At 34.8% G+C, this 14,813-nt stretch overlaps 2 protein-coding genes across 2 annotated transcripts; both read left to right on the top strand.

The window, feature by feature from the left end:
- Window positions 1–3,274: 3,274 nt before the first annotated feature.
- Window positions 3,275–5,501, top strand: LOC149399886 (uncharacterized). The gene is made up of 4 exons (XM_089612889.1): window positions 3,275–3,397; window positions 3,481–4,046; window positions 4,353–4,696; window positions 4,791–5,501. Exons 1-4 carry the CDS (start codon window positions 3,334–3,336, stop codon window positions 5,446–5,448), a joined length of 1,632 nt encoding a protein of 543 aa, XP_089469015.1. The 5' UTR covers window positions 3,275–3,333; the 3' UTR covers window positions 5,449–5,501.
- Window positions 5,502–12,306: 6,805 nt separating this feature from the next.
- On the top strand, window positions 12,307–14,528 carry LOC149399885 (putative E3 ubiquitin-protein ligase WAVH2). Its single transcript, XM_089612710.1, has 4 exons — window positions 12,307–12,482; window positions 12,591–13,189; window positions 13,287–13,633; window positions 13,702–14,528. Exons 1-4 carry the CDS (start codon window positions 12,419–12,421, stop codon window positions 14,390–14,392), a joined length of 1,701 nt encoding a protein of 566 aa, XP_089468836.1. The 5' UTR covers window positions 12,307–12,418; the 3' UTR covers window positions 14,393–14,528.
- The last annotated feature ends 285 nt before the right edge of the window (window positions 14,529–14,813 follow it).

Below are 14,813 nucleotides of genomic sequence, written 5' to 3'. Positions count from 1 at the left end.
TTTTGTTTTTCATCACATCAATATGTGATATCTCTATGTTTTCTTCAATCAAACATATTGTGATTTTTTTTTTGGTCCCCGGGTTGTGTAAGCTCAGTTGTCTGATTTGTTTTAATAATAATCATTGATCATTTTCGGTTTGTCAAAGTAAGGAGCGTCCTCACCATATGATCTGCATACATAGTTGAGTAAAAAAAAAAAAAAAAAAAAAAAAAAAAAAAAAAAAAAAAGAGGAAATAGTTAAGGCCATTGCACTTATCATTTCTTAGCTGCTCATTTGAATTAAGTAAGACTTATAAATTATGAAGTATTTTACTATGCGTCACTAAGCAAATAGTATATGGTATGGTCCGATCTAAAACCGATCAAAAACCGAATCGAACCGGTCTAAATGGTTTTAAAAAAATAAACTGCACCGGACCAAATAAGAAAAAAAAAAAACGAACCGGACCAAACCGGTTAAAACGGTTCGGTCCGATTTAAACCATTTAAGATCGGTATTGGATTCCATTTGAACGCTTGGTGCTTCTGGATCACGAAATAATAGCGATGCCTTTAGCCTTTTTTGTAGGCCTTCTTTTTTTGTTGATATAGTGACGAAACTTGTTAAAGAACAATCATGCACATATTTGTTCCGTCACCAGCGACGGGCCCTCATAAACGTCCTTGCCTTCTACTATTCATTAATTTATTTGGTCTAGACAATTCCTCTATAACTAGAAAAATTGACAACAATAATGTCATTTACTTGTTATTTATAAAAAATCAACAAAAATTCAAATATTGATACATTTAATATCAAATTGGTCATGAACTACAACCAGATCGTGATCAATTAATATATCACGAAATCAACTCAATTAGTGACCGATTTTGTATTAAATGTGTCAATATTTATATTTTGGTTGATTTTTTTATAAATGACAAACAATTACTATTATTGTTGTGAATTTCTGTCTATCAACATCACATCAGTTGGGAATATATATATATATATATATATATATATATATATATATATATATTTGGATATAATGATTTATTTAATATAAAAGAAGACAAGCCAGCTCGAGGATATGGATGACATTGCATTATTAATGGGGGGGCCTCAATCAGAACTATATTCTATATATACACATATGCATATAAATATAATTTTAAAATTGTGTCAAATGTTCGGAAACTTTTTTAATTAATCCCATTCCCACCATATAGATTAATCAGCAGCTCAACAGGTAACATAACGAAGTCTAGTAAACGCGACTTTCTAATGAGATAAACGCGGATCCAAGACCAGTACATACTCATACACCAAAAAAAAAGTCTTCTGTGCCTAATATATTAATTTTATGGGGGCTATATTCACATTATCTCTGGGCAAGTATTAAATTGGAGTTTCAGCGCTCTCAGAATAATGACAGAGCCTATCCGGTCTGGAAAAAAAATAAAATAAAACTGTAGTGAACATTGTTAAGGTACTCAATTCATATATTAATTATTTCACTATGGTAGTACTAGCCGGACTATTCTCATTAATATTGTCTAGCTAATTCAATTATTCTTATAGACAAGAACCATGACGTTTATTATTATACATCGTCATCGTCCCCATCTGAACACTTTCAATTCCCTCCACAAGAGTGAGTATTAACTTTGTTGCGATTTTTACGCGCGCAAGTGCACATGTCGCTCAAGTAATATAGTGAATTAAGTAAGTGGCGATCCCACAAAAAAAAACATAATTAACAAAAAAATCAACTAGCACGAATTGAACATAAAGAGAAGATGGAAATATGTCACAAATTTTTGACAAGTTTAAAAACAATTAATAAGCAAAGCAATAAAATTATGGGTGTAAGCAATAAGAGAGGCTAAGGACCAAGGCTTCACGAATTCAATCAACGGTTTGGATATACGAGTTTCATGCACAATCAACAACCAACTCACTAAAACTTTGCTAATCATACTCACAAGATAATATTGCTAAATCTCTGTCGAGCATCTAACACACTATGACAATATTAAGAAAATCTTCTCTCGATCTCAATCCCTAACAATGGCATGCATTAATATTAAGAGCATTCACACGATTTTGTAACAACCTATCTATCTCTAGCCTAGGAATGCATCATAGTAATTCAAACCAAGCACACTAACAACATAATCTTTTTCAAGCATCAAATTGAAATAAAATATCATGAACAATGTAGCTTATCTCGATCAAGCATTAAACGGATTTGAATTAAGCAAAGTAATAGAGAATGAAAATTGAACTTCAATATATTAAATACTATCCATAACCGAATCCTAAACCCGCTACGTCATAGTCCTTAAATGAATTAGTTCACGACGTAGTGAGAAAACAATAAGAAAATAGATGAAGAAGAATTCAAAACAACCATAATTAAAAACTCAATTGCAAAGATAAAATAAGGGAGTTTCAAGAGTAAAGGAGAAGAAGAAAACTGTAATTGAAGCGAATCGATGAAGAACGGCTCTCCTCTTTTTCTCTATCTCTCCCGAACGCTAATTAAAAATAATAAAATAAGACTGAGATCCTTAAACAAGAGGTTAAGATATGTATTTATAGGCCTAGGTCAAAATCGTTGGTTTTTTTTTAATTTACGGAACAATCTGTGTAATTAAAAGTGATCCAACGGCTCAGATCGGCTCAAATCCGTATTTTCTATTTTTGTCTCGGTGCACCTCGCGGCGCGCGGTAGCAGGTCGCGGCGCAAGGTAGACATCTTCGGGATCTCGCGTTCCGCGCAACACGCTCGGAGATCAACTGGGCATGGATTTGCAAACCTCGCGGTGCATGGTATCAAGGTCGCAGCGCGAGGTTTCCCTGTTCCTGACTCCTTCGTTTTTTACTCGTTTTTGCTCTCGAATGTCTCGTTTTGTAAAGATTTACCCAGAGTATGATGAGAAACCCATTTTGACCCGAAAACCCTCAAAACACATAAAAAAAAATCTCAAAACTACTTAAGAACAAGCTCAAATTTAGTCGGGATGATAGAAACTTTCTACGTACGACACGCACCTATCAAACTTAGTAGCCTACAAAATATGTACAATCATGATCACGGCTTGTCAATTTGTCTCATGAATAAAATAAAACGACGAGGTTTTAAAGACCCATCATTACAGATATTATTTATTATATCCACGTGGATGAAATTGAGAGCAAAGAGACAAACTGTGTCCTTGTTAAGTTATTTGCTGGGCTATAAAATAAGCCTAGTCTTTGCTAAGTGGGATAAAAAAGTAAAGAGAGTTGTGATAAATAAAAAAATAAATAAATTTTTTTTTGTTTGAAAAAGAGTGGGAAGAATGGCAGTCTACAACGATGACGAGCCGATAGTCCAAGTCTCAGTCCAAGATGTTGATTCTTCAGGTAAACCAATCTTCTTCTTCATCCGTGTGTTGATCACACTCGATATTAATTACGCTAATTTTGATTAAATTAAAAATGGTCAGACTCAGAGTCGGAGCCCGCGGCTTATGAAGCCGGAGACACAAAGCTGACCAACTACAACAGAACACAGGCTTCCCTGAAAGAGTCAAAGCTGAAGGTGGTGTTGGAGCTGACCGGCTCTGAGCGACTCGAAGACCGATTCCCTTTGGACGTCGTTGCCGTTTTGGACGTCAGCGGAAGCATGAACACGGATGACAGGATCGGAAAACTGAAAACGGCGATGCAGTTCGTGGTACGGAAGCTCAGTCCCATCGATCGTTTGTCCGTTGTCACTTACTCCACCGAAGCCAAGAGAGTCGAATCCCTTCGACTTATGACGGACAGCCGTCAAGATGAGATGATCGATCGAGTCAAAGCCTTGCGAGCCGAGGGTTGGACCAACACATTCGCCGGTCTTCAAATGGGTGTCAAAGTTCTGAATGACCGCCGTTTCACGGAGGATCGAACCGGTGCTATCCTTCTCATGTCCGACGGTGATCAGACCCTTAAGTACGGCGATGCTCGCAATGTTCGTGTTGACCAATATCCAGTTTGCACCTTTGCTTTAGGGAAAGGCTCCACAACTGAGGTATTATATCTATACATTCATATTCATCAATTGTTGAACGAAATAGAATTTTATTAAAGACCTGATATAAATAAATAAAATAAAAAAAAATCTCACGTACTAGACTACTTGAAAAGTCGGATTTGCAATCTAACTTACATTTCAGATAGTATTTTATATAATTGTCTCTAGCATTTTAATAAGTTAATTTTGGTAAATGAAGGTATATGGTTAAGTTACTAAAATAAACGAAACGTTGGCTAATTCGTTAAAATCAATTTTGAAATTGACTAAATAGCTATGACGTCGTTAATATTATTTTTGTAGCTTCTGGAAGAGCTTTCGAAGAAAAGCGATGGGGGAACGTTCACTGATGTTCGAGATGAGGAAAAGTTGAGCAGAGCATTTGCGCTCTGTTTGGGTGGTCTTCTGAGTGTGGTTGTTAAGGATCTGAAACTGACCATCAAACCTTTCGATGGAGAATCGAGACTCGTGGATGTGTCTGCTGGGAAGTACTACGACGACAAAGAAGTGAATGCGGATAAGTCCATAACTATCTCCTTTGGCGATCTCTACAGCAGAGAGGTTCGCAAGATCTTGTTATACCTCTCTCTGCTTAAAGCTGAAGAAGAAAAGAGCACTGATGTTGTCCAAGTGAGCTACACATACAGGTAATTACTTATAATGGATTTACTCTCTGGGAAAATCAGCTATACATATTTATAGGTCAACTAATCCTATATGTATGTATGGATGCAATTGCAGTTCTACTTCGAGAAAGAAGAAAGGGTTATTGTTCAAAGCCCCTCCGGTGACAATTACAATTGATCGCTTCGAGACAGCAAGCGATGAAGAGGTGCCAAAGGTGATAATCGAGGACAAACGTGCACAGACTGTGGATTGCGTGACTGAAGCCAAAAAGCTCGCCGACGTCGGCCAATTCCCGGCAGCGAAGGACAAGATGAACGAAGCCAAGGATTCGTTAGAGAGCGTCAAGCACATCGATGATCCCGAGAAGATAATACAGGCGCTTCTGGATGACGTGGAAAAGCTGTTGGCCTTGATGGCAACGCCGGAGCTGTACAACACAGAAGGGAAACGATTCATATCTTCGTTCCTGTCTTCTCAACTTCTGCAGCGCGCTGTCGATGGCCATTTGTTGCACGCCACTCCGCTCATGCTCGACTATGTCAATCAAGCCCTGGAATTCGTCAAAGATCCATCGAAGCCGCCGCCTAAGCCCGAGGACGACTTGAAGGCCGACAAGGGCCGAAGAGAGAAAGAAGGGATGGAGCGCAAAGAGAGACAGAAAGAGGCCGAGAAAGCCAAGGAGGCCGAGAAAGAGAAAGAGAAAGGACTGGGAATTTTCAGACAAATTAAAGCCAATCTCAAGACAAAACTTAACGAATTAAGACACAAATAAGTTTTCAAGTTTATTTTGTTTTTCATCACATCAGTATGTGATATCTCTGTGTTTTCTTCAATCAAACATTGTGAATTTTTTTTTTTTTTTTTTTTGTTTTTGTTTCGGGTTGTGTAAGCTCAATTGTCTGATTTGTTTTAATAATAATCATTAATCATTTTCGGTTTGTCAGATTAAGGAGCGTCCTCACCATATGATCTCTATACATAGTTGAGTAGAATCAAAAGAAAAAAAAAAAAAAAAAAAAAAAAAAGAGGAAATAGTTAAGGCCATTGCACTTATCATTTCTTAGCTGCTCATTTGAATTAAATAAGACTTATAAATTATCAAGCATTTTACTATGCGTCACTAAGCAAATAGTATTATAACCAAATTGCAATAACGCTCACCCTTAAGATTTTTCTATAAAATCTCACGTAGCCAGGAAGAACCAATTTGTTTGTTCTCTATTTCTTGTACTTATTACGTCTGTTGGAATTTTTTTTATTTTGGATCGATTGATTTAATATAAACCATGGGAAAAAGGCAAGCCAGCTCGGGGGTATGCGTGAAATTGCATTATTAATGGTGGTCGTTGTCCCCTTCAGATCTATATATACACAATATTACACATAAAAGAATATAAATAATGATGTTCTCATCTGCCAAGTACTATTAATTTGGAAACTTCTCATACCGTGAAAAATTAGGAATAAATTAAATACATCTGGGTAAGCATGTATAAGTGTTTATCTCTATTTATCATACACATATATAATATAAGTATAAGCATTTTTTTCATAGGGTAAATATGAAAAAAAGCTATATAAATTTTGGGCTCAATATAAACTTAAAAATAATTTAGGAATAAAAGTACAAGTTTTTTTTTTTTTTAAATCAGGGCATATATATCTGCGGTCTCCTGCCTTTGATCTCAGTTCACACAATAGATAATTCGGAGCTCAAACAGTTATACTTATATCATGAGTCTAGTATACGCAAGAAAAAACAAAAACAAAAATAATTTTCAATTGAGATAAAAGCGGATCGAAAAGCAGTACATACTACATACAAACTAGTAAAATTTGTTGTAACTAGCCAAGTTTGTCATTCTTATTCTTATTGAGGGAATAGTCTAAGTTTCATTTTATTAAACAAATAGCCCATATATTCGGCTCAGACCATAATGCTCTCACTTCCTTCGCGAATAAGTTAATTTAATTAACGTACTGGAGTGAGTTATGTTAATTAATTAAATTATTGGTTGAATATTAGCTTAGGTTCTGATTTTTTTTTTTGTAAGTAAAGTTAATTTACTAAATAATTGAATTAGTAATTAGGTTAATTAATTGAATGCTTTGAATATCAATTGACTTAAGTTCTTATTTTTGTAAATTTTTTGTGAATTTCAAATCCTTCACGAATCAGTTAATTAATTAACCTAACTCACTCCAGTACGTTAATTAAATTAACCTATTCGCGAATTTACAGTGAATCAACAAAATCGGTGATTTTTCTTTCTCTTCTTCTTTTTCTGCGACGAGGATTCGTCGAGGCCTCCGTCGAACCGGTTCGACTCGAGGCGGAGAGTCAGCAGTCTCGAGAGACGAGCGAGCTCGGTCGCCGGAATCTCGCCGGTGAAACGATTATGCGAGAAATCCAGTCTTTGGCGGACTCGCCGGAGCTTCGAGATCCCGGAGCAGGAGGGCGTGGCGGCTGTAGATGTGGTGGAGGAGTCGTCGTCGGAGAGGTTTGGGGCGGCGGTGAGAGGGAATGAGTTAGGGTTAATGGATGTTGTGGATGATAGGGGTAGTTTAGGTAGTCTATTAAAGTTAGACTATTTACTTAATAAAATGAAACATAGGTTAGTCTCTTAATATTGTTGAGCCAATTTTACTATTCTTCAAAATAGCCCTACAAACTACATATATTGGACTTCTATATTAAATTTAGTGAATTTCTCAACAAAAAAAAAAAAAAAAAAAAAAAAAAAAAAAAAAAACACTAAATTTAGTGAAAAGTCTTGTACCTGATATAGTAATTCTCTTTTTATTGGCTATTCACATTCATTTCTTAAAGTGAAGTTTCAACGCTGTCACAAGTCAGACTAATGACACTAATAGATAAAATATAAAATAAAACTCAGTATTGGATTCCATCTGAACGCGACCAATTTAAAGCGATGCCTTTAGCCTTTTTTGTAGGCCTTCTGTTTTTTGTTGATATAGTGACGAAACTTGTTAAAGAACAATCATGCACATATTTGTTCCGTCACCAGCGACGGACCCTCGGTAAACTTGCTCGCGTACTATCCGTTAATTTATTTGGTCTTGTCAATTCTGACAACAATAATATCATTTACTTGTTATTTATTAAAAATCAGCAAAAATTCAAATATTAATATATTTAATATCAAATCGGTCATGAAATACAACTAGTTCGGGACCAATTAATATATCACGAAATCAACCAAATTCTTAACCGATTTGATATTAAATGCGTCAATATTTATATTTTTGTTGGAGTAATGGGCATTTATTATTTCACGTTCTAATTAAGTTCTAAAAGTTGGGAAAATGACACATATATATCTTGTATTTTTGTTAAATGTCGAGTTTAACATTTGGTTTTCAAAAATACCGTGATCATACCCTCTGTATTTAACTAAAATGACGAAATTCTTGAAATAGACAACAGTGCCACAAATCTTATTTTTATTGACTTTTCATTGACGTTGACTATAATATTTATACAAAAAATTGGTTACGTAAGCCACCTAAACTATAGGAATTGTAAATTAGCGAACCTTTAGTAAATACTTTGTAAATAGCCAACTTGCATACGTGGCAGCTTATTAACTACCTTTTATATATGTTTGGCTGAGTTAAATAAGTCTTTTACTAATCCGTTAATAAGTTAACTTGGCTATTTACAAGAAATTAACCAAATGTGGGCTATATCCCAATTCACTATAACCGTGTGTCTATATAACTTAATAACTCATATTTTATATGTAAACACCAATTATCTATATTCATTCGCGTCATATATATAATTTATTAAAAAAACTAAAAAATAAACAATAGTCTCGTAATCGTAAAGAACGCAAAAAGAGGCGAAAGGGTAAAAATCGACAGTTGATAGTCATCAAAATTACATATTTGAACAGAGAACTCAGGATTCAGAGTTGCAATTCGAACACAGAATGAAGTCATCTCTTGGGAGATATGAATTTTATTATTTAATTTCAGTTTAAGGCTATTTTTATTTCAAAATTGAAAATTTGGAGATTAGGATACTGTTTTGAATTTGATTCGGTTTTTCTTATATAAGAGTTAATATTACCAATGAAAATGAGATTTGTGATACTGTTATCAATTTCAGTGTATAATTTCATCATTTTAGTTAAACAGAAGGTATGATCTTAACATTTTTGAAAACCGAAAGTTAAAGTCGATATTTTACTAAAACACAATGTATATATGTGTTATTTTCTCCTCTAAGTTCTAACCTTATCAATGTAGGTAATAATATCACATATCCAACTCTATTATTATTATGGATATAAACCATGACGTCTACCATCATACGTCACCCCATCTGACGCTTCCAAAACGTTTCTATACCAATACAATATTAATCGCCTAGAATAAAATGTATAATCATGAGATGAAACGAAAAACTTGTTATGTAGATTAATTTGGAATAAAATATTAAATTACGTATAATCAGGTCTCAATCAAAGTTCTAGCGTAGTCATTTTTCTGTTCTCCACGACGACACCAATACTAAAAATAAAAATAGTTATATTAATAGTCAAGGAATTCATAATTTGAAAGTTATATATATATTTTAAGATATCTAAAAATCATTAGACAACTAACAAACTTTTAGCTATAATAATATTGTATTCCAATATAAACCTACAATCATTATGTTGATTTGATTCAATTAACTGATTCATTATTATTATTATTTCGCTTAAAATTGTGTGCAAGAATTTTACAATATTCCTCTAATAAGAATAATAAATAATGATGCCTTACGAGTAATCCAATCAATAATAGACATGCAAGTTCCTTTTAATAATAAAAAAAAAGGAAGAAACTTTTAGTAGTGGACAAAGATCATGACATGCACACTACTATATTATTTTCCATTTCCCCCCATGTGAACGTGCCCTACTGCGTAAGGCCTCCACGTTTATAAAAAACAATAGGCCAAAAAAGAAGGGCCCCTTTTTATTGCTTTTTTTCTTTTTAACTTCATCTTCGTGTTTCCCTTTTTATTAATTTGCTTTTTTCAATTTCACGCGTAGGACCCCATTTTTAATGTTTTGTATTTATTTACGGGAAAATATTAAGGGTGTCCCTCGTGTTTAATCGAAATACGAGATTTATCCTATCTATTTCTAGAAATATCATATATATCCATTCAGTTTAATATAATGACATATACTTCCCTTAAAAAAAAGAGATTTGTAACTAATTAGGCCACTTTAAACATGTGATTTTGGATCTAGCCTATGTTTGACAATTTTTAGGGATATAGCCAAATGGCTTATGTGGCAATAATTAAGGTCTTATTTGCCCTTATTTATTAATAAATTCGTCATTTTCTCTCTCCTATTTTTTTCAAATAATTTTTTTTGCATCAAAACTTCAAAAATTTGTATCTTTCTCATACGAACTCGAAATTGAGTGATTTCAAATCCTACAAATTCGTGGCGTCGAGATCTTCAAAAATAGATCCATTGTGTTTGATAAAAAATATTTTTAAGGCATCATATTTACATTTCCATTTATTTTTTTGATAATTTCAAAAATATTCAGTTATTTCCATATTTAAGGTAGATTTTTCTACATCTATGGTATTAAACATTATTTTTCATCAAACACAATGTATCTATTTTTGAAGATCTCGGCGTCACGAATCCGTAGGATTTGGAATCACTCAATTTCGAGTTCATATGAGATAGATATGGTTTTTTGAAGTTTTTATGTAAAAAAAGTGTAGAAAAAAAATAGGAGAGAGAAAATGACGAATTTATTAATAAATAAGGGTAAATAAAACCTTAATTATTGCCACATAATCATGTTGGCTATTTCCCTAAAAGTTGTGAAACATAGGCTAAAAGCAAATTTTATAGTTTAATTTTGGATATTTCGCTACAATGTCCTAAAAAAAATGGTATATTACAAATATCAACATTTTCATTTATTTTTTACAAAAAAACAAATTGAATTCCCCAAAATACCCTTAAAGAAATAATTTTTTATTTTCTATTCTATAAAGAAAAAAAAAATTAAATTAAAAAATTTCTTTATAAAAAGTTAAAGATTTTTTTTATAAAGAGATATTTTGATTTTTTTTTAATGTAATAGTAAATAAATATTTATTCTGTTAATGGTATTTTGGGGAGTTCAAATTATTTTTTTTGTAAAAAATAAACAAAAATGGTGATATTTGTAATACAACATTTTTTTAAGGGGGTTATATGTCATTTACATTAAACTGAAGAGATATGCCTGATATTTCTATAAATAGAGAAGATAAATTTCGCATTTCGATTAAACACGATGTATACTCTTGATATTTTCCCTTTATTTATTAATTCCTCTTATCACGGACCCCCCCCCCCCCCTTCTCTCTCTCTCTCTCTCTCTCTCAAACACCAGCAGCATCCATCAAATACATGTGACATGTCCCAGTATCTGTGTTGAATAAAATAATAAGATAATTTTGTTTGAAAAATATGTTAAGATGTTTAAAGTTAAATAATAATAAAAAAAACAAAATGCTATTAAATTAAGGGTGCTGTAGATTTATAAAGTTATAAAATTGGGATATAGTCAACGTTTAGAAAAATACTCAATGACAATATTATATTTGACTTAATGAATAGTGTTATGAGCTCCGAATTTCTAAAAAAATTTCAATCTATTATCTTAATTAAAACTAAAATCTTCACAAATTTCGTTTATTAGCTTCTATATGTAAATCCAGAAACCCAGACTAATCCTCATTAAATTTCCATTTATTTCCAAAAAAATTCAGGAAATTTCTAGTTATTTCCATAAAAAAATTACATAAATTTCTAGTATTTCATAAAAAAAAGCTTGGAGTACCACTGAGAAGAAAATATGACGATAATGACGACCCTGAAGTTTTATTATGCCTTGGTCTTAAAAATGCGGATCAAAAACCACCTCTCGCGGTGAACGAAAAATGTACCAATTGTGGATTCCGGCGAAATTCTACATCAGTAGAGAGGACCTTTTATCCAACACAATGAATCTATTTTTGAAGCTCTCTTCTCCGTAGGATTTGAAATCACTTAATTTTCGAGTTCATATGAAGAATATATGGATTTTTGAAGTTTTGATGAGAAAAAAAAGTATGAAAGAGAGAAAGAGTGGCGAACTATAGCAAAAAAAAATTGTTTTAAATAAAAAGACAAAATAGAAAATTCAAATGGCTTATTAAAGTACCGCATCATATGTTTTGTTTTTTTCTTAATAAGTTTTCAAACGTTGACTATTTTCAAAACCGTGATGTTTAGAAATTTCTTAAATTAATAAATTATAAACCAAAATGATCCCAAAAAAATTTAGTGATGGCTAAAATGCTACAATGATAAAAGTTATAAAAATATGAACGAATTGCATTAAAAAAAATTAAGCTTAATTATTTATTTTCGCTTATGGCCTCGTCATGTCTTGGGCCGCCTGGAACGCTTTCAATATTTTTGTCCACCACGAAGAGTACCGGAACGCTTTCAATATTTTTCTCCACCACGAAGAGTACCAACTGGCACGGCTAAGCCTCTTAAGACCTGACAAATAAAAAAAAAAATTAATAGTCTCTGTTTTCTAACGACAGAAATTGCCAGCTTGACTGGAGTGAATATATGACGAACTATATTTAACGCTTAAATTGAAAGAAAAATATCACAAACCGAAACAACCAAAAAAAATTTCACTTCAGCAGAATGGCAATCTACAACGACGATGAGCCCATCGCCGAATCCTCAACCCAGCCGGACCTCGACTCTGGTATCGTATCGTCTTTTTTATATCATCAATCTAAGTTCAAAAATTCAATATCAACTGATCTAATTAATTACAACAAATTTGAATGAATTAAAAAAAAAACGATCGCAGACTCAGATTCGGAACCCGCGGCTCAGGCAGCCGGAGACACACAGCTGACTTACTTCAACAGAACAGAGGCGTCCCTGAAAGCGTCGAACATGAAGGTTCTGTTGGAGCTCACAGCCTCCGATAGAGTCGAAGATCGATTCCCTTTGGACCTCGTCGCTGTCTTGGACGTGAGCGAGAGCATGGAGAGCAAGAAGAAGAAGAGGACCAGCAAGGACGAGGAGAGCAAGCTGTTGAAGCTCAAGAGAGCTATGCAGTTCCTGATTAGGAAGCTCAGTCCCACGGACCGTTTGTCCATCGTCACTTTCTCCACCAAGTCCAAGAGATTGTTCCCTCTGCGTCTCATGACTGATAAGGCTCAGGACGAGAGCATCGAACACGTCAAGGAGATCAAGGCGGTCGGGAGAACCAACACCGCCGCGGGGCTTAAAGAGGGACTGAAGATTCTTAGCGAACGACGGTTCACCGAGGAACGTACCGCGGCGATCATGCTTATGTCAGACGGCGAGCAATCTCCTGAGTTCGATGAAGCTTCCGAGGTTGATCTCATCGATCAATTTCCAGTTTACACTTTCGCTTTTGGCAAAGAATCAACCCCTGAGGTATATCTACACTTTCATTTCTTTTTTTCTTTTTTCTTAACATGGATTTGAAATTGGAATTGAACTGATCGGTACATATTTATTTATATACGTTCAGGGGCTTGTGGAGATAGCCGATAAAAGCGATGGAGGGACATACACGGACGTTAAAGAAGAGAAGAACTTGAGCAGAGCATTTGCTCTGTGTTTGGGAGGTCTTCTCACAGTGGTCGTTAAGGATATGAATCTGACCGTCAAACCTACCGAAGGCGAGACGGAGATCGAAGACGTCTCCGCCGGAAAATACTACGACGAGAAGAAAGACAACAGCGACGACAATTCCAAATTCATCTCGTTCGGCGATCTCTACAGCAAAGAGGTCCGCAAGATCTTAGTCTACATTCGCCTACTTCCCAGGACGGAAGACATGAGCGTCGATGTGCTCGAAACGAAATACACATACGTGTAAGTGAATCAATCCCTCTATATTTTTATCCCAAATGTATATAATATTTTCAAATTTATACATACAGCTCTACCTCTAAGAAGAAAAAAGGAAAAAGATTTGATGCCCCTCCGGTGAAGATCACGGTGGATCGATTCGAGAATGCATCGGACGAGGAGATCCCGAAGGTGATAATCGAGTACAAGCGAGCGCAGACCGTGGACTGCGTGGAAGAAGCGAAAAAGCTCGCCGACAATGGCGAATTTCCGGCGGCCACGAGGAAGATGGAAGAAGCGAAGAAGTCGCTCGAGGAAGCGAAAGACGTGGACGATCCGGAGATGATAATAAAGGCGCTGCTGGAGGAGGTGGAGAAGCTTCTGAAGGTGATGGAGTCGCCGGAGACGTACGAGGAGCAAGGGAAGAGCTTGATTGCGTCGTTTCTTTCGTCGCAAAATCTGCAGCGCGCCGTGGAGGGGCAGCTTTTGTATGTGACACCGCTGATGCTCGAGTATGTGAGGCAAGCCGTTGAGCACGACAAGGATCCCTCGAAGCCGCCGCCTAAGCCCGAGGACGACTTGAAGGCCGACAAGGGCCGAAGAGAGAAAGAAGGGATGGAGCGAAAAGAGAGACAGAAAGAGGCCGAGAAAGCCAAGGAGGCCGAGAAAGGGAAAGAGAAAGCACCGGAAGCGAAGAAGAAAGAAAAAGAAAAAGGACGGGGAATTTTCGGACAACTTAAAGCCGATCTCGAGAAAAAGCTTAACGAATTAAAACACAAATAAGTTTTCAAGTTTATTTTGTTTTTCATCACATCAATGTGTGATATCTCTATGTTTTCTTTCAATCAAACATTGTGATTTTTTTTTTTTTTTCGTCTCGGGGTTGTGTAAGCTCAGTTGTCTGATTTGTTTTAATAATAATCATTGATCATTTTCGGTTTGTCTGATTAAGGAGCGTCCTCACCATATGATCTCTATACATAATTGAGTAGAATCAAAAGAAGAAGAAAAAATAGGAAATAGTTAAGGCCATTGCACTTATCATTTCTTAGCTGCGCATTTGAATTACATAAGATTTATAAATTATCGAGCATTTTACTATGCGTCACTAAGCAAATAGTATTATAATCAATTTGCAATAACGCTCATCCTTAAGATTTTTCTATAAAATCTCACGTACCCAGGAAGAACCCATTTGTTTGCT

Source organism: Urtica dioica, chromosome 4, assembly GCF_054948205.1.
Source record: "Urtica dioica subsp. dioica isolate 48M chromosome 4, U.dioica_male_clone48M_v1_H2, whole genome shotgun sequence".
In the NCBI taxonomy this organism is placed as follows: domain Eukaryota; kingdom Viridiplantae; phylum Streptophyta; class Magnoliopsida; order Rosales; family Urticaceae; genus Urtica; species Urtica dioica.
The sequence above is the reverse complement of the archived record's forward strand: the minus strand, read 5'-3'. Positions and strand labels throughout refer to the sequence as shown.